Raw genomic sequence first — 20,949 nt, forward strand, 5'->3', positions numbered from 1 at the left:
CATTTTTAGTATACAAATCTTGCGTATATTTTGTTAGAGTTATCTATAAGTGTTTTATGTTTTTTGATGCTATTGTAATGATGCTGGCATTTTATTTCAATTTCTAATTGTTCAGTGTTAGTATATAGAAGCACAATTGAGCTTATATATTGACTTTGTATCCTACAACTTTGTTAAGCTCTTTTATTAGTTCTATTAGCCTTTTTAAAACTAGATTCTTTGGTGTTTTCTACATAGACAATCATGTTGTCTGTGAATAAAGATAGTTTTATTATTTCCTTTCTGATTCTTTATATTATATCTTTTATTTATTTTAATTCATTAGTTAATTAATTATATTCATTATTGCATTGATTGGATCCCTTAGTGTGGTAATGAATAGAGGTGATAAAAAAGAACACACTTGTTTCCAGTTTTAGGGAAAAAGAATTCTTTCTTTCACTGTTTATTTCATATATATAATGAGGACATATGGTACTTCATTAGGTTGTGGAAGTTCCCTTCCATTCCTATTTCACTGAGACTTTTGACCATGAGTATAAGTTGAATTTTGTTAAATACTTTGTCTAAATCTACAGAGATAATCAAATGGATTTTTATTGTTGTTGCTGTTTAGCTTATTGATATGGTGAACTACATTGATTTATTTTTGAATGGTAAACTTGTCTTGCATTCCTGGGATAATTCCCATTATTTATTATCTTTTTTATATTTGTTGGACTTTATTTGCAAGTATTTTATTAAATATTTTTATTTATAGGTGATGTTAGTCTGTAGTTTTCTTTTCTTAAATTTGTTTGCTTTTGATATCAGGGCAATACTGGCCTTGTAAAATGAGTTGGGAATTGTTCCCTCCTTCCCTGTTTTCTGAAAAAGTTTGTGTTGAATTGGTATTGTTTATGCCTTAAATGTTTGGCAGGGTTTCTGTGATGTTATGGCCTGAGTTTTCTTTGTTGGAGGACTTTTACTATAAATTCATTTACATATATAGATATAGACTATCAGATTCTCTATTTCCCTTGAGAATTTTAGTACTCTGTGTCTTCTAAAAATCTGTCAGATTTATCTAAGTTACCACATATATTGCCATAAGTCATTCATAATATTCCCTTGTTATCCTTTTAAAAGATTTTTTGCCCCATTGGGAAATATTCAATAAATGGAATATTTGATTATGCATATATAAGTAGACACAAAGGGAGGGAACTGGGGTGATGTGGCTAAGTATAAATTCAGTCAGCAGGCTTCTGCAGTAAGTATGAATAAGGGAGACGTGTTTCTGTGGATCCTGATTACTACCTACTTCAAATCAGATCACAGAATTTCTGAGCTGACTTTTGGTCTTCACCTCAGTATTATATCAACTCAATATATTGCTTCGAAATTTAAATCTTCAGTCTCAACCTTCCATTAAAAGTTCGAGAATTCAACCTGTACATCATATACTCCTTCATTACATTAAGAATTGAACATTTCTTATTCTCAGCCAATTTCTTTTCCCAAGTTTTTCATTTCCTGATAACATGTTTTAAGTCTTGAGCTTTTACTATTCTCCTTCCTATATATCTTTTACATTTGTGGCCATCACTTCTATTGATTCTTCCTCAACAAATTCTCTGACATTTGCCTCTTCCACTCACTGTTTACTGTCTTTTCCTTCACCATCACTCTGAACCCCATTGTAATTCATTTCTGACTTCTCAGTCCTGTTGATTCTATTCATTGTAACAGCCATATAAATCTTTATCATGTAAATTCTTTCACAGTCACCCCATTAAAATGGAAACTCCTCATTTAAGTTTCTCTTTGTGCTTCCTGCTCTCTGAAATGCTCTGTATTTTAGTTATTGATCTTGTGTATTATCTCCTCCCCACTAGAATACAGCTCCATGAGGGCAAGGACTTTGTTGTGTTCATTCCTATATTCTAGCACTGAGAATAGTGCCTAGCATAAAGAGCACAGTAAACATTACTGAATGAATGGATGAATTGCAATGCTCTTAAATGACAGTGCTCCCCAGTTACAGTAAATAAAGTAGTAGCTCCTCTACCTGTGAAGTCCATAACCCATCATAAAGTTACCATTTATCTGTCTAATCCTATTCTTCAATACTCCCAAAAGAACCCCAGGCTCCTGCCAGGGGCTAATTTCAGTCCAGATCCTTGCTAGTTAGTGCCTCTTCTGTGCAAGTCCCACACTGGTTTCTTGCTATTGGCCCCCCACCCCTCACTTCCTCACACTGTGCTCATTCCCTCTCAGCACCACTGTTTCCGTGGTCCCCTTCATCTTATAATGCTACCTTCTCCTTTCTGATATCCTTTAAGGCTTTTTAGCTTGCTCAGTGGGTGATATCTGCCATGACTTCCCCCATCTGAGTTTCTACATCATGATTTAGTTTTTCAGTATTACAGATAATGAGTAAATAATGTATTGAACTGTGTGTAACAAACTGATATTAGACTTATTTATTTTTAAAATTATTTATTAATTTGAGAGAGAGAGAGAGACAGCAATCTGCTGTTCCACTTATTTATGCATTCATTGGTTGATTCTTGTGTGTGTCCTGACTGGGGATCAGACCTGCAACCCTGGTGTATTGAGCTGACGCTCCAACCAACTGAGCAACCTAGTCAGGGCCTTGATATTCCATTTAAAAACACAGAGTGCAAAGAGTGTGTAGATAGTATTTAGTATAATTCTCTTAGTTTACACATATAAGGAAACAAGTCTGCAGAGCCGTGAAAAACTAATATGAGTAGAATTAGAACTCTAAGTAAGGTTTTATAATTCTCACTGTCCATTTTTTCTTTCCACTAATATATTCTCTTATTCTTTGTGTTATATATACATATATATGTGGGTGTAAATGTGTGTGTTGTGTATATATATTACTTACCAATAAAATTGTAACTTTTTGGAATAAAACATGCAACTTCGTGTATCTTATATTTCTGAATCCCCTAAAGCACCTATTAAAATAATTAGCATCTAGTAGGTGCTCAAAAAATTCAGGCTGAAGGATTAATTTGTTTGCAAAATTTAAGAGAAATAAGGCAGAGAGAGGCAAATACTGCTTGAACCCACTTACATGTGTAAAATAAGAAAGCTGAACTCAGAAACAGAGATTGGACTGATGGTTGTAAGAGGCTAGGTGTTGAGGGAAATAGGAAGATGTAAGCAAAAGGGTCCAAACTCCCAGTTACAAGGTGAATACTTTCTAGGGATCTAATGCACAGCCTGCTGTCTATAATTAATAGTCCTGTATTATATACTTGCAGATGCTAAGAGAGTAGATCTTAAGTGTGCTCACAACACACAGACACACGGACAAAAGCAACTATGTGAAGTGATGAATGTGTTAACTAAGTTTATTGTGGTAATCAATCCACTGTATATCTATACTATTAAATAATCACATTGTATACCTTAAAATTAACACAATGTTTTATGTCAATTATACAAGTGGGGACCCAGAAAAACAGAATTTATTTATAAAAATTATATATTTATTATACCCTGGATGGTGTAGCTCAGTGGATTGAGCACAGGCTGCAAACCAAAGTATCGCAGGTTCGATTCCCAGTCAGGGCACATGCCTGGGTTGCAGGCCACGGCCCCCAGCAACCGCACATTGATGTCTCTCTCTCTCTCTCTTTCTCTCTCTGTTTCTCCCTCCCTTCCCTCTCTAAAAATAAATAAATAAAATCTTTTAAAAATTATATATTTATTCTTACATGTTTAAACTTTAATCATCTTCAAAGTACTCTCCATTTGATGTAATATACCTATTGAGACTTTTTCTACTGCTCAAAACAGTTTTTGAACGCGTTGAGTTTGATGCCTTTTAGTGCTTCTGCCATTTGTTTTACTTCTTCCACAATGACAAAATGTTTCCCTTTGAGGACTTTTTTCATAGGGGAAAGAAAAAAAAGTCTCTTGGGTGAGATCAGGTAAATAGGGAGGTTGGGACATAGGGGTCATGCTGTTTTGGTCAAAAACTGCTGAACATTCAGCATGGTGTGGCAGGTGTACTGGTAAATCACCCATCATGAAATGGACAAAGCCATTGAAAGAGTATTAAAAAAAATTCACTAAAGCCAAATGCAGCTTCCTACAACAATGCCTGATGGCACACTAATACAGATGGGTACCTAGAATACTCACCTAGCAGGGGAAGGCTGTACTACAAGGGGCCCACCCTCCAGAAGGCAATTTCATTTTTTCAGGGGTCCCCTTCTCAATAAAGCTGGTGGGAAAAAGAAATGGATCCAGAGGTTTGGAAGTTCAGTTTGGGTGAATTTCAGTCCAGGAAATGCAATTAGATTCCATCTCAGAAATATACTGTTGTTACCTTGCAAATATTCTACTCATTTAGACTTGGGCCAGGATATACTGCTTCTATCCTAGTCAGACATCTAAAGCACAGGTGGCAAACACAAGTCCCTTGGGCTGAATCCGGCCCTCCACCTTGCTTTATACCCAGAAGCAGCACCAAGCTCTTGTTTAACTGTTAAGGGTAGTTATATTTATACAGTCCTAAAGTTACATTCAGTCCTTTGAAGGCAACCTCTAGGCTGATGTGGCCCCAGGTGAAAATAAGCTTGACACCCCTGATCTAAAGGATTTTCCTTTTTTTTTTATTAGAGGAAGAAAGAGGTTATGTGTTTAGAGAATCAATCAGAATCAAATATTCACCCAAGAAATTCTACATAAGCATTAACTTGGCTATGCAGCCTTCATCCAGCTGTCTCTTTTCAAATTTACACAGGCAAATAAAAAGAGATGTAAAGTAAAAGTTTTATAATAACTGGAGGCTGACATCTGAAATCTTCAAATGAAGCATCCAAATCAATGCAACATATATTTACATTAAGAACTGAAATGTTGGGAAATAGTTAGAAAATATTTGATAGGGCTAGGTATTAACCAACAGCTCTAAACTGTCCAGTGCACACAGAACAGAATACATTATACCTTAAATATTTGCTTTCTGACATCCTTCACAGAGTGCCTGACAGGAATGTCCTCATGCCATGCCAATCAGCATAAGCTTGGGAATCAAGAGGACAGAGAAGTAGACCAGAGATCAAACGTCTCTGCCCTATGTCCTGCCATGCCATGGACCCTTCCTCTCTTCAACACCACTAACCTCCTCCCACCCTAACCCAGGGCAGGTCTGGATGCGATGAGAGGACTGAAGCCGATTCACATTCCTGAGTGCATGTGCTGCGGCCCTGGACGACAGAGAAGTGCAGTCTAATGATATGAAATAGCCCTGCCACATTAGGGGCAGATTTTAATTTATCTCTTTTACTTCTAGATGATAAATTTGATGAATTTTAAGTTGCACCAACATTCAATCTTGGTAATTATGGCAAAACATAACTGCAACAATATAACAAACACCGTAACAAAAAAAAACCACATTATCTGAATAATGCTCACTGCCAGTTTGAACAAGCACCAAAGTTACTGATTGCTGGAAAGGCCTGTGCTTTGCCAAGGAGGGGTGGATGCAGTGTGTGACATTTCCCTAACTGCTGACTAGAAATCATTAATAAATGTAATGCTATATAGTTGTTTTGACAGGAGAAAAGTCATTTCATGGGGAATTGTTGAAGTTTACTTACTAGCACAAGAACTAATTTTACATGGTTTCTGAGCTTGAAATTAATCATTACTATCTCTGCAATCTCATGTTTTATTTATATCTGAATTTCATAACACTATACACTGCATCATAATTACTTGTGCTTGTGGCAATCACTGCCATTAAATTGTGACTGGGGTCCAGGTTTTGTTCATCCTTGTGTTTCTTTCAGGGCCTAGAGTAGATTTTTGTGAATACTATGCAAACAGCAAATGTTGAATGAATGAATGGATGGATGAATGAAATTGCCCCCCAAAACTAATGGCAGCCCCATAGATTGTATGTAGACTGTTTGTATATGTGTTACCTGTGGATCAAAGGAAAGCAATATATAATCTAAGAGTTCTTCAGTATTCTAAATCTGTTGCCACAATTTTCTCTGCTAATTCTACCTCCAAACTCCCTTGAATGGCATGTGATTGTTCTCAATAACTTTTAAATGAAAATATGTTTATGTATAAATAACAGGTTAGTAAAAGATATAATGTAAATATAATACAATATTAAGTATATTAAGAAAATATAATAAAATTTGCTTATTATTGTTTCTTATATAATTTTTTTATGTATGAAAATATAGTCTGTGAGAGTTTTTTTTTTTTGTAGCTGTTCAAGTACAGTTGTCTCCATTTTTCCCCTACCACTCCCCTCTCCCCACCCAACCTCTCCTCCCACCCTTGATCCTACCCACCTTTGGCTTTGACCATGTATCCTTTATATAAGTTCCTTGACAACCCCTCCCCTTCTTTCCCACATTATCTCCCTCCCCTCTCCCCTCTGGGTACTCTCAGTTTATTCTTTATTTCAATGTCTCTGCTTATATTTTGCTTGTTTGTTTGTTTTGTTGATTAGGTTCCACTTATAGGTGAGATCATAATGGTATTTGTCTTTCTCCAACTGGCTTATTTCATTTAGCATAATGCTTTCCAGTTCCATCCATGCTATCACAAAAGATAGGAGCTCCTTCTTTTTTTCTGCTGTGTAGTATCCCAGTGTCTAAATATACCATATTTTTTTGATCCATTCATTTACTGATGGGCACTTACATTGCTTCCAGCATTCAGCTATTGTAAATTGTGCTGCTGTGAACACTGGAGTGCATAAGTTCTTTCGAGTCGGTGTTTCACGATTCTTAGGGTATCTTAGCAGTGGAATTGCTGGATCAAAAGGCAGTTCCATTTTTTGTTTTCTGAGGAAATTCCATACTGTTTTCCACAGTGGCTGCTCCAGTCTGCATTCCCACCAACAGTGCACTAGGGTTCCCCTTTCTCCACAACCTTGCCAGCACTTGTTGTTTATTGATTTGGTTAAGATTGCCATTCTCAACCATGTGAAGTGGTATCTCATTATGATTTAAATTTGCATCTCTCTGATGGCAAGTGATGCTAAACATTCTTTCATATATCTCTGGGGCCTCTGTATGTCCTTGGAGAAGTGTCTGTTCAGGTCCTTTGCCCATTTTTTAATTGGATTGTTTGTCTTCCTGGTGGGGACTCGTGTGAGTTCTTTATATATTTTGGAGATCAAACCTTTGTCCGAGGTATCATTGGCAAATATGTTTTCCCATATAGTTGGTTCCCTTTTCATTTTGCTGATATTTTCTTTAGCCTTGCAGATACTTTTATTTTGATGAAGTCCCATTTGTTTATTCTTTCCTTTATGTCCCTTGCTCTAGGGGACATATCAGTGAAAATATTGCTGCTTGGAATATCTGAGATTTTCTTCCCTATATTCTCCTCTAGAGCTTTTATTGTGTCATGACTTATATTTAAGTGTTTTATCCATCTTAAGTTTATTTTTGTATATGGTGTAAGTAGGTGGTCAAGTTTCCTTTCTTTGCATGTAGCTGTCCAGATTGCCCAATACCATTTGTTGAAGAGACTATTTTTACTACATTTTATGCTTCTGCCCTCTTTGTAGAATATTAATTGACCATAGAGCCTTGGTTGATTTCTGGGCTCTCTGTTCTGTTCCATTCATCTATATGTCCATTCTTCTGCTCGTACCAGACTGTTTTCATTACCGTGGCTTTGTAATATAGTTTCATATCCAGTATTGTGATCCCTCCTGTTTTGTTCTTCTTTCTCAAAATTGCTGCAGCTACTCAGGGTCATTTATAGTTCCACATAAATTTTTGAAATGTTTGTTCTATATCTGTGAAATATGTCATTGGTACTTTAATAGGGATTGCATTGAATCTATGAATTGCTGTGGGTAGTATGGACATTTTGATGTTGTTAATTCTTCCAATCTATGAGCATGGTACATGCTTCCTTTTGTTTGTGTCTTCCTTCATTTCTTTCTTCAGTGTTGAGTAGCTTTCTGAGTACAGGTCTTTTACCTGCTTGGTTAGGTTTATTCCTAGGTACCTTATTTTTCTTGTTGCTATATCAAATGGGATTTTTTTTTCCTGATTTCTGTTTCTGATATTTCACTGTTGGTATACAAAAAAGGCCTTTGGTTTCTGAATACTGACTTTGTATCCTGCTGTTTTGCCAAATTCACTTACTAGTTTGAGCAGTTTTTTGGTGGAGTCTATAGGATTATCTATGTACACAATCAATGTCACTTTCTATGTAGACTTTCTATGTCATCTGCAAACAATGACAGTTTTGCTTTCCTCCTTTCCAGTTTGTATGCCTTTTATTTCTTTTTCTTGTTTGATTGTGGTGTCTAGGACTTTCAATACTCTCTTGAATAAAATTAGTGAAAGTGGACATTCTTATCTTGTTCCTGATCTTAGTGGGAAAGCTTTTAGTTTTTAACCATTGAGTATGATGTTGGCTCTAGGTTTCTTGTATATGACCTTTATTATATTGAGCTATGCTTCTTCTACTCCCACTTTGCTGAGTGTTTTTATCATAAATGGGTGCTATACCTTATCAAATGCTTTTTTTTATATCTTTTGGTATGATCATGTGATTCTAGAAATGTGTCTATTTCACCCAGGCTTTCAAATTTCTTGGCATATAGTCATTCATAATAATTTTTTACAATTCTTTGCATTTCTATAGTATCAGTTGTAATCTCTTCTCTTTCATTTCTGATTTTGTTTATTTGGGTCCTCTTTTTCTCTTTTCTTTTCTTTTTTTTCTTTATGATTCTGCTTAAAGGCTTGTTCATTTTGTTTATCTTTTCAAAGAACCAGCTTCTGGATTTATTGATCCTTAAAATTGTTCTTTTAGTCTGTATGTCATTAAATTGTGCTCTGATCTAGGTTATTTTCTTCCTTCTGCTTGCTCTGGGCTTTGTTTGTGGTTGTTCCTCCAGTTCTTGTAGATGTACAATTAGGTTGTTTATTTGAAATGTTTCTATCTTTTATAGGTAGGCCTGTATTGCTCTGAACTTCCTTCTCAGGACTGCCTTTGTTGTGTCTCATAAGTTTTGTACTGTTATGAGCTCATTTTCATTTGTTTCCAGAAATTTTTTTATTTCTTCTTTGATCTCACTCTTAACCCATTCATTGTTTAATAGCATGGTATTCAAACTCCACAAATTTTAGTGTTTTTAAATTTTTTTCCTTGAGGTTGGTTTCTTGTTTCAGGCCCTTGTGGTCTGAGAAAATGCTTGATACGATTTCAATTTTCTTGAATTTATTGAGGCTTGTTTCATGTCCTATCATGTGGTCTATCTTTGAAAATGTTCCATGTACATTTGAAAAAAATGTGTATTTTGCTTATTTGGGATGAAGGGTTCTATATATATCAGTTAAGTCCATTTGATCTAGGGCATTGTTCAATGACACAATATCCTTGTCGATATATTGTTTGGAAGATCTATCCATTTTTGACAGTGGGGTGGTAAAATCCCCTAGTATAAGTGTGTTGCTGTTTATATCTTTCTTGAAGTCCTCCAAGATTTTCCTTAGATATTTGGGTGCTCCTATGCTGAGTGCATGTATGTTTACAAGGTTTATGTATTTTTGATGAATTCTTCTCTTAAGTATTACAAAATGTCCTTCTCTGTCTCTTTTTATGGCCATGTTTTGATGTCTATTTTTTTTTAAATATAAGTATTGCTACCCTAGCATTTTTTCCCTGTCCATTTGCTTAGAATATTTTTTTCCAACCCTTTTCTTTCAGTGTGTGTAGGTCTTTTGTTCTGAGGTGGGTCTCTTGTAGGCAGCATATGTGGGGGTCATGTTTTCATATCCATTCAGCTATGTCTTTTAGGTGGAGCATTTAATCCATTTATATTTAAGGTGGTAATTGATAGGTACTTATTCCTTGCCATTTTACTCCCTTTGTACCTGTATTCCTCTCTGTTTCTATCATTCTTTTTCTTCCTTTTCTTAAAGCAGTTCCTTTAGCATATTTTGCAGTGCTAGTTTGGTAGAGATGTATCTTTCAGTCTTCTTTTGTCTGAGAAACTCCTTATTTCACCTTCCATTTTAATTGAGAGCCTTGCTGGATAGAGAGGGCTTGGTTGTAGTCCTTTGCTTTTCATTACTTGGAATATTTTTTTCCATTTCCTTCTGGCTTGTAGTGTTTCTGTTAAGAAGCCAGCTGCTAGCCTAATTGGTGCTCCCTTGTATGTTACTTCCTGTTTCTCCCTTGCTGCCTTTAAGATTCTCACTTTATCTTTGAATTTTGCCATTTTAATTACGATGTGTCTTAGAGTGGGCCTCTTTGGGCTCCTCTTGATTGGGACCCTCTCTGCTTCTTGTTTTGTGTGACTTTTTCTCTCATCAAATTAGGGAAGTTTTCTATTATTACTTTTTCAAACAGGTTTTCTATCCCTTGTTCCTCTTCTTCTCATTCTGGTATCCCTATTATATAAATATTATTTTGTTTCATGTTGTCCTGCAGTTCCCTTAACACCTCTTTGTTCTTTCTGAGTCTTTTATTCCTTTTATTGCTCTTTCTGGGAGTTTTTTTCTACCTTGTCCTCCAGCTCACTGATCTGATCCTCTGCTTCACCTAGGCTGCTTTTGATTCCTTCTATTGTGTTCTTCAGTTCAGAAATTGTATTCTTTATTTCCTCTAGGCTCTTGTTGGTTATTTCTATGTACTTTTTCATGTAGGTATACTTTGCAGTAAGTTCCTTGTAGCTTCCCTGTAGTTTTTGGTAATTCTCACTGAGCTCATTGAGCTTCCTTATAACCATTGTTTTGAACTCAGTATCTGATAGTTGACTTGCCTGTATTTCATTTAGCACTCTTTCTGAGGATTTTTCCTTCCCTTTCGATTGAGGGTTGTTTCTTCGTCTTCCCATTATATGTGAGACTCTTCTTGTTTGCCTGTGTTTCTTAAGTTGATCTGTTTTGACTCCCTGAGTTTGTGGTGTGAACTTCTAAGGTAGGATACTTGTGAGATTCTGTCGTGCAATGTACTTGATCTCCTGAACTTGATGCTCTTGGGATTCCCTTTATGCCATTTATGTTGGCTCTCTGGATGTAACTGGGTTTTGATTTTTGTTGGGTCATTCTTTGACATAAACATAATGACCCAACAACAATCCCTCCAGCTGGTTGACTGAGGGTCACTCTGCCCACCATGTCTTGCATGCTGTTGGGCAAGTGCTGCCAGAACAAAATTACAAAGCCTAGGGAACAAACCCACATCCACAAAAATACCACCCCCACACACAATACCACTATTAACAGCAAATGAACAGTATTAATAAGGTGGTAAAAACATTAAACTGTTATAAGAAAGGAGAGAAATAAACTATAATATAAAATCTAGTAACAATATGCACAATCTTGATGGAAAAGAAATGAATGTTAAAAAGCTCTGCAGGAAAGAAAATATTGCTAATCATGGAGAAGATCATAGTGGATTTTGTCTTGGTAGCCTCTAGTATTTGCCACTGCTTTTTTCTTTCTGTATCCATCTCTGGTGAAGTCAGACGTTGACCAGTCTGACCTTAGGTAGCCTGCTCCAAGATGACCAGGGATCTACTGTCTATGGCTGTCTCCTTCAGTTGTTAATCTAGTCACTCAGCACCTAGCAGTCAGGCTTAAGCCCCAGAGGGCAGGAAAGACTCTCTCCTGGTGTTGGGGCTATTGTTTCTCCTCAGCCTGCTGCTGCTCGGAGGGGAGTGGTCTGCCTGAGCAGGATGGCTGCTGTAGTATGGGGGATGACTCAACATTGGGATCCTGGTGTCTACTCTCTCAGCTTTCTACCCAAAGCTCTTGTCCCTAGTCTCTCCTCAGGCATCTCCAGCACACACTGCCCTCACCTTTGCTGGAGCCCTGGGTAAGTGGCTGCAAATAAAAATTTGTGCATTGGCTCTTAAACAGCTTTTTATATCTCTAGCTCTCCATCTCTGGCAGAGAACAACTCTGCTGCTTTTCACCGTCAGTTGTTATCTGTGTAGTTTTGGGGCTCTGGTGCTCTAGGCTGGGAATCCAAGCTAAGGGTTTAGACTCCACACTTCTCAGGGGGATCCAACTAGTTGCTTAATTATCCCTCTGGTGTTGCCACCTGTGGGGGCCCATCCAGCCTTCTCAAGTCTCCACCACACTCTTCACCAGTCAGTTAGTGCTGAAGATAATTCTTCTGCCTATCCAAGGTTATAAGGCTCCTCTCTCGCTACTGTGCAGTTGTTTGTTCTGGGTGATATCTCTGCAATTTAGTTGTAATTTCAGATTGGTCAAAAATATGGAACATTTCACAAATTTGTGTGTCATTCTTGCACAGGGGCCATGTGAATCTTCTCTGTGTCATTCTAATTTTAGTGTATGTGCTGCCAAAGTGAGCACTGGATGCTTTTTTATATCAGCTCTATAATTCTCCATATTTGGTGGAGCTGAGGCAACCTGCAGTGCATATTTACTTAATTTGACTTCAGAATTTTACCCTTGAACTGAGCCTCCTGAGTCACATGTAGGATACATAGGAATTAAGGAAAACACTGGTACTCATTTGATATGTTGGTCATTTCCCTTTTTGTCCTTGGAAACTCCATTCCCTGACCTCTTTAACAGCTGGCTTCTGGGTAGTTCAGCCCATGGGAGGCACTGGGGAAGGGTCTGGAAGGGGAGAAGAGGGAGAAGCTAGGGCTTCCTGCTAGGATGATGCCTTTCCCAGCACCTGGGGCTCCTCAGTGGCCCTGCTTTCACTGGTGACAACATTCATTGTGGTCCAGCTCCTGCATGTCAGCTCCACTCAGGCTTTGCTCTCACAACCTTGCACCCCATCCCCTGTTCCTGGGCCATGGCAGCTACTGCCTCTTCTGATCGCTGGATACTGCAGCGCATCCACTATACCATGTCCTTTATGGTATGTATCCTCTATTAAATTCCTTTTTTTGGAAAGGTTTAGAATGATTTTATCTTCCTGGCAGGACCATGACATGAAAATCAAATTTCTAAGGTGACACCTTCAAAGATAATAATTGGCAATTCCTTTCTTTGAAGTGACAGGAGGACCATAATGAAGGAATTCTCAGTATGTAAGGTACCTCAACTTATTTCAAGGAGTAACATGAAATTTTAAAAATATCAATTTTGGCACTATAGTTCAGCTTATAGTTACATATAGCCACAAAGCAGTTTTGTGAGGAAAGCCTTCAGGGCCTATCATATTATTAAACACACTCTTCTAAAATTAGGAAATGTTATCAAGAGGAGTAGAAGCTTAGTGTATAACAGAAAACTTCCTTTTGACTTACCTCCAGTGGCAGCCATGAAATAGTTTAAAGAGAATATTTTTATTATCTCTGTAATTTACCATTTTGTATGTTGAGAGAGAGTTAGGTGAAATGGCAATATACATTTAGAAAGATCTTGTGTAGCTCTAGTTCTTATTCGGAAATAGAAACTACCACTGCCTTCCAAGCCTCATCCATTGTTATCACTCCACCAATGCTTCCTAAGCAGCACAGAAACAACAAGAAAGCCCCCCATGATTAGAGAGAAAATGGGAGCCATATCATGCCACTGATGCTGCCATATGGCCACACATCTGAAGGCTCTGAATGATGCTGCCCTCACATAAAGCCCTGAGTACCTGGTTTCATTCCCATTTCAAGTGTTTGAACTGTAACATATTGGCCACCTATTTATTAAAGGAAAGAGCTTACTTTGGCAGGGGATATATTGGTGCTTGCAGCAAGATGTTGTTTAATACAAAAAGAGATTCTTGACTTCCTTTCAGATCTGAGGTCCACAGCATGAGAGTGTTTGGTAGATGTGTTTTAAAACTGCATGACTATTACACAACCCCTTTTCTTTAGTTGGCACAAGAAGGGCATTCCCATCCTCAATGCTCTGTTCCCTACTTCCTCAAAGCTTGGTTGACAAAAACACTACCAGCCTTATCCAGCTTTTCATGGAAAGCTGCCACTCTTAACTGGCGCCTCCATGCAATTTCAGACTGTCCCGGGAGACCTTCATGCTTTGAGGTGAATTCATAACATTAGGGCCAACAAAGAAGTTAACACAACCTTATACTGTTAAAGAAAAAGAAAAAAAGTCTGCATGCTTACTGAAGCAGCTCTGCTTCTGTGAGCGCCTCTGTCCTCTTCTCCCCAGTGACAATGGCCAGTTCATCCTTCAGCTCCTGGATTTCCTTTTGTAGGCGTATAATCATCTACAAATGGAGAGGCAGAGAGTAAATGTCAGCTCCTCATTAAAGGGAACTTGGTGACAGAGAACACAAATTTTTCTTTTGTTTTAAAAAAAATCCTCATCCAAGGATATGTTTATAGATTTTAGAGAGAGGAGGAGGGACAGAGAAAGGAGACAGAGATAGCAGGGAGAGAGAGAGAGAGACATTGATCAATTGCCTCCCATATACCCCTAGGTGACTGAATGGAGATTGAACCGCAATCTAGGGATGTGCCCTGACAGGGAATTGAACCTGATACCTTTTGGTGAGACATCTGACCAGGGTCATATATCTTCAAAAATTATGAACTATTTTGAGGATACAGAAATCTATAGAGAATGATATAAAAGACACTTTCATACCTACCACCAAGCACTGTTAAATCTTAACATTTTGTTAAAATAGTTTTAGAATTCTTTCTAACAAATAAAACATTACTGACAACACTGGAACTCCTTATTCCTATTCCCCTTCTGTCCTTCCTGAGGTGATCACTAAACTGCATATGCTGGGGAGCATTTCCCCATGTTTTCAGATATTACTCCGTATGTATGGATATACTGTAAATAATGTACGGTATCATTTTCCATGTCTTAAATGTTATGGAAATGTTATTATCACTGCACCAACACTGCCTTTTATAAGAACATGTAATTGCAACTTTTTTTTCCCCAAAGTGTTGTTGCCTTTCATGTGCCCCCAACTGGGGACCTGCCCTGCAGCCCAGGCATGTGCCCCAACTAGGAGTCAAACCAGTGACCCTTTGGTTTGCAGGCTGGCACTCAATCCACTGAGTCACACCAGTCAGGGCAAGCAACTTGTTTTTACCTGAGTTTCTTTCTTTTTTTAAATTTAATTAATTAATTAATTAATTAATTTGTTTGTTTGTTTGGAGAGGAAGGGAGGGAGAAAGAGAGGGAGAGAAACATCAATATGTGGTTGCCTCTTAGGTGGCCCCCACTAGGGACCTGGCCTGCAACCCAGGCATGTGTCCTGACTGGGAATCGAACAAGTGACCCTTTGGTTTTCAGGCCTGCACTCAATCCAGGCCCCGGTTTCTTTATATCGATTTATACTGCTTAATGTCACTCTAGTTCATTAATTTTCAGAGAGATTATATATATATTACTTAAGTAAGGAAATAGATCGCAGTTTAGTTATCCATGTTTCCTGTTGATGGGCATTTAGGATTTTTACCATTGCTGCTACAGTCTCTGGGTACATATGTGAGTTTCCCCATAGTGCACACCGAGAATTGTGTGATAGTAGAGTATCATATCTTCCCTTTATTACATAATATATTGTTTTTTTCTTTTTTAATATTTTTCGATAATGCTATTGCAGTTGTCCCATTTTTTCTCCCCTTTATTCCCCTCTGCCCTATACTCCAGCTCCCTACAGCATGCCCCCTGCCCTTAGTTCATGTCCATGGGTCATACATATAAGTTCTTTGGCTTCTCCATTTCCTATACTATTCTTAACTTCCCCCTATCTATTTTGTACCTACCAGTTATGCTTCTGATTCCCTGTACCTATTTCTCCCCCTCCCCCTGCCCTTCCCTACTGATAACCTCCCATGTGATCTCCATTTCTATGATTTCTGTTCATGTTCTAATTGCTTGCTTAGTTTGTTTTTGCTTTTTGTTTTAGGTTTGGTTGGTAGTTGTGAGTTTATTGTCATTTTACTGTTTGTATTTTTGATCTTCTTTTTCTCAGATAAGTCCCTTTAATATTTCTTATAAGGGCTTGGTGGTGATGAACTCCTTTAACTTGACCTTTTCTGGGAAGTACTTTATCTGCCTTCCCATTCTAAATGATAGCTTTGCTGGATAGAGCAATCTTGGATGTAGGTCCTTGCCTTTCATGACTTGGAATACTTCTTTCCAGCCCCTTCTTGCCTGCAAGGTTTCTTTTGAGAAATCAGCTGCTAGCCTTATGGGAACTTTTTTGTAGGTAACTGTCTCCTTTTCTCTTGCTGAGTTTAAAATTCTCTCTTTATCTTTAACCTTAGGTAATTTAATTATGATGTGCCTTGGTGTGTCCTTCCTTGGGTCCAATATCTTTGGCACTCTCTGAGCTTCCTGGACTTCCTGGAAGTCTATTTCCTTTGCCAGATTGGGGAAGTTCTGCTTCATTATGTTATCAAATAAGTTTTCAATTTCTTGCTCTTGCTCTTCTCCTTCTGGTACCCTTATAATTCAGATGTTGAAACATTTAAAGTTATCCTGTAATTTCCTAAGCCTCTCCTCCTTTTTTCGATTCCTCATTTCTTCATTCTGTTCTGGTTAAATGTTTATTTCTTCCTTTTGCTCCAAATTGTTGATTTGAGTCCCAGTTTCCTTCCCTTCACTGTTGGTTCGCTGTATGTTTTGCTTTATTTTACTTTGCATAGCCTTCACTTCTTCCTCTATTTTGCAACCATGCTTAACCATTTCTGTGAGCATCCTAATTTCCAGTGTTTTGAACTCTGCACCTGATAGGCTGGCTATCTCCTTGTCCCTTAGCTCTGTCTTTGGAGTTTTGATCTGTTCTTTCACTTGGGCCATATTTCTTTGTCTTGATGCACCTATTATGTTGTAAGGGGCAGGGTTTTAGGTATTCACCAGGGAGGAGTAACCCACGTCACTGTGTTGTGTTGCCGTAAGTGAGTGAGGGATCAGAGAGGGAACATCACCATTTGCCTGGCTCTTGCTCAGCTTTCAGTCACTTCTCCTGCTACCCACAAGCAAATTGGGCCCTTCTGGTGCTGATTCCCAGATGAGACCCCTGTGGGTCTCTCCAACAAACTCTCCTGTGAAGCTGGGAGTTTCTCCCACCACCACAACCCCCACAGGTGTTTTCAGTCAGAGGTTTTTAAGGCTTTATTTCCCTGTGCTGAAACCCTGGGTTGTTCAGTCTGTCTTGCTCCCCAGTTGTTCCTCCCAGTTTATCTGCCTGCAAATATGGGACCAACCACTCTACCAGCCACCACTTCGACAACTCTGCCAGTCATCCCCTTTCCAAGAGTCCTCTCCAAATCAGCTGCCCATCTCCATCCATCCTACTGGTCTAGATGAATGTTTCTTCAATTCCTTGGTTGTCAGACTTCCATACAGTTAAATTTTCTGGTAGTGATGGATTTTTTTTTTATATGTTGTCCTTCTTTTGGCTGTGTGAGGAGGCAAAGTGTGTTTACCTAGGCTTCCATCTTGGCCGGAAGTCCTACACAATATGTTGTTAAATTTTTCTTCAGAGTTGTAAAAATTTCTATTCTCATCAGCTGTGTATACATGTTCACTTGTTCCACATTTTTGTCACTATGTATGTAGCACAGACAGACACTTTAATTCTGTCAATCAGGTAGGTGTAAAATGGTATCTCATTTGGGTCTAATCTGCATTTTCATGATTATTAGAGAAGTTGATTGTCTTTATATATGTGGGCTGTTTTGGTCTGCTCTTCTGTGAATTATTTATTTACATTCTTGCTCAGATTCAATTGGGTTGTTTTTGCTTCTCTTTATTCATTTGCAGGCTTCTTTACATAGTCTAGATGTGAACAGTTTATTACTTTTGTTCAATACACACACTTTCTCCCAATCTATGTCATATTTTTCATTTTGTAGTGTTCTTTGTGGTAAATGAAAGTTTTAAATTTCAACATAATTTTATTATCAACTTCTTCCCTTATGAGTTGTATTCCTATGTCTCCTTAAAGAAAATCTATTTTACCTAAAACCATAGGAACATTTTCATATATGTTCCTATAAAAGTTTTAAAGGTTTGCTTTCACTTTCAGGTTGATTTTATCTTGTATAAAGTATGAGATCTGGATCTAATTTAATTAATTTTTATACAGCTAACCATGATAGTTTTGCTGTTATATAACCTGTTTTCACATATAAATGCATCTTTTTCTGGGCTATTGGCTAAAAACATTTCTCTACTTGATTATATGTATAGCTTGCCACTCTGTTTTAATCAGCTTAAAGCATTTTGGTATCTAGATAGAACAAGACACTTCCATCTTGTTCTTTTCCATAACAGACTTGGCTATTCTTGGTCATTTCCTCTTTCATATAAATTTTAGACCCAGCTTATAAAATTCTGCCAAAGGCTCTCCTCAAATTTTAACAGAAAATAAATTTGATTAAAATAAATAAAATAAATGTAGTAAAGCATCAAATTTATGATGCTGAATCATCATACCCATAGACATGGTATGGTTTTCCACTGATTCTTTTAATAAAGATTTATAGTTTTCTCTATAAATATCTTGTCTTTAATTACATTTTTTCCTAGAATTTTTTTAAGTCTGTTGCTATTATAAATGCAATTATTGTAAAATTGTATTTTCTAATTGTTGGATTTTAATTGATAGGAAAATGATTCATTTTATATATGGATTATGCACCCAATAATTTTCTGAACATTATTTTGGTCTGTTTATCATTAAATGCTCTCTTGAATGTTCTATATCAGCAACCAAATTGTGTGCAAGTAATGATAGAGCTTGTTCTTCTTTTTCAAATACTCATTCATTTCTTAAAAATTGCCTCTGTCCTAGCTAGGACTTCCAAGTGTTTCAGAATGATATGAAAAATAAAGAATAAATAGTGCTTGGTTTATAATATTTTGTTTCATTTTATTTCATTTAACTCTTAAAATTTAGATCTTTCTTTTTTTTTTAAGGACTCAACTTTTTTTTAAGATTTTATTTATTTATTTTTACAGAGGGAAGGGAGGGAGAGAGAGAGAGAGAAACATCAATGTAGCTCTGGCTGGCATAGCTCAGTGGATTGAGCACAGGCTGTGAACCAAAGTGTTGCAGGTTTGATTCCCAGCCAGGGTACATGCCTGGGTTGCAGGTTATAACCCCCAGCAACCGCACATTGATGTTTCTCTCTCTCTCTCTATCTCCCTCCCTTCCCTCTCTAAAAAATAAATAAATAAAATCTTAAAAAAAGAAACATCAATGTGTGGTTGCTGGGGGCCATGGCCTGCAACCCAGGCATGTGCCCTGACTGGGAGTTGAACCTGGAATGCTTTGGTTCACAGCCCACACTCAATCCACTGAGCTACACCAGCCAGGGCTAGATCTTTCTATTTAAGTTTTATGTCCAGATGAGTAAATATGTAAAAGAAAGAAAGAAAAAAGGAATGCTTGTCTTATTCCCTCTAACAAGCCACTTTTAAAATGGTTGCTGTAATATTTGATTGAGCTTTAAGAAAGTTCACTATTCAGCAGTCCTGAGAAAGAAGTTCATAGTGATACAGGCCTATCTAAAAAAGACTGAAATATTTCAAATAAACGATTGGACCCTACATTTATAAGAACTTGAGGAACAATAATCATGACAGCCCAGAGCAAGTATAAGGAAGGAAATACCCAAGATCAGAGCAGAGTTAAATGACATAGAGAGTAAAAGCACAATTCTAAGGATCAATAAATCCAGGAGTTGGTTCTTTGAAAAGATAAATGAAATCAACAAGTCTTTAAGCAGACTTATCAAGAAAAAAGGAGAGCGGAACCAAATAAATGAAATCAGAATTGAAAGAGGAGAGATTACAACTGATACTATAGAAATACAAAGTACTGTAAGAAATTACTATGAAGAACTATTTGCCAAGAAATTTGAAAACCTAGGTGAAATGGACAAATTTCTAGAAAAAATATAATCCTCCAAAACTCAATAAAGAAGGAGCAGAAAGCCTGAACAGACCAATAGCACCTGATGAAATTAAAACAATAATCAAAAAGCTCCCAACGCACAAAAACCCTGGACCAGACAGTTTCACAGGAGAATTTTAAGCATTTAAGGATGAGCTAATACCTATTCTTCACAGATTATTCCAAAAAATCCAAGAAGATGGAAGACTCCCAATCTCTTTTTATAAAGCCAGCATCATCCTAATCCTAAAACCAGATAGAGACATAACAAAGAAAGAAAACTTCAGGCCAATATTGCTGATGAACATAGATGCTAAAATCCTCAACAAAATATTGGCAAACCTCATCCAGCAATATGTTAAATAGATCATATACCATGATCAGGTGGGATTCATCCCAGGGAGGCAAGGATGGTACAATAATTCACAAATCAATAAACATAATACATCACTTAAACAAAAGGAGAGACAAAAATCACATGATCATAGCAATAGATGCAGAAAAAGCATTTGATAAGGTACAGCACCCATTTTTTATAAAAACACTCAGCAAAGTGGGAATAGAGGGAGCATAGCTCAACATAATAAATCCCATTATATCAATAAATCGGGAAAAAAAATCCCATTTGATATAGCAACAAGAAAAATAAAGTACCTAGGAATAAACTTAACCAAGCAGGTAAAAGACCTGTACTCAGAAAACTACTCAACACTGAAGAAAGAAATGAAGGAAGACACAAACAAAAGGAAGCATGTACCATGCTCATAGATTGGAAGAATTAACAACATCAAAATGTCCATACTACCCACAGCAATTTATAGATTCAATGCAATCCCTATTAAAGTACCAATGACATATTTCACAGATATAGAACAAACATTTCAAAAATTTATGTGGAACTATAAATGACCCTGAGTAGCTGCAGCAATTTTGAGAAAGAAGAACAAAACAGGAGGGGTCACAATACCTGATATGAAACTATATTACAAAGCCATGGTAATGAAAACAGTCTGGTACGGACAGGAGAATGGACATATAGATGAATGGAACAGAACAGAGAGCCCAGAAATCAACCCAAGTCTCTACAGTCAGTTA

The 20,949-nt window shown here is 37.2% G+C and overlaps 1 protein-coding gene and 1 non-coding gene across 2 annotated transcripts in view; both read right to left on the minus strand.

Moving 5' to 3' along the window:
• Positions 1-20,949, minus strand: part of KIF6 (kinesin family member 6) — a 417,010-nt gene that overhangs the window by 235,180 nt on the left and 160,881 nt on the right. The window contains exon 10 of the mRNA XM_045842819.1: positions 14,084-14,187. Coding sequence (XP_045698775.1) covers positions 14,084-14,187 — 104 coding nt within the window. The remainder of the gene's footprint in view (positions 1-14,083; positions 14,188-20,949) is intronic.
• Positions 12,250-12,356, minus strand: LOC123822373. Its single transcript, XR_006786325.1, has one exon. It is a non-coding gene; the product is annotated as a U6 spliceosomal RNA (small nuclear RNA).

Source organism: Phyllostomus hastatus, unplaced genomic scaffold (genome assembly GCF_019186645.2).
Source record: "Phyllostomus hastatus isolate PE091 unplaced genomic scaffold, TTU_PhHast_1.1 phas_contig_40, whole genome shotgun sequence".
In the NCBI taxonomy this organism is placed as follows: Eukaryota; Metazoa; Chordata; class Mammalia; order Chiroptera; family Phyllostomidae; genus Phyllostomus; species Phyllostomus hastatus.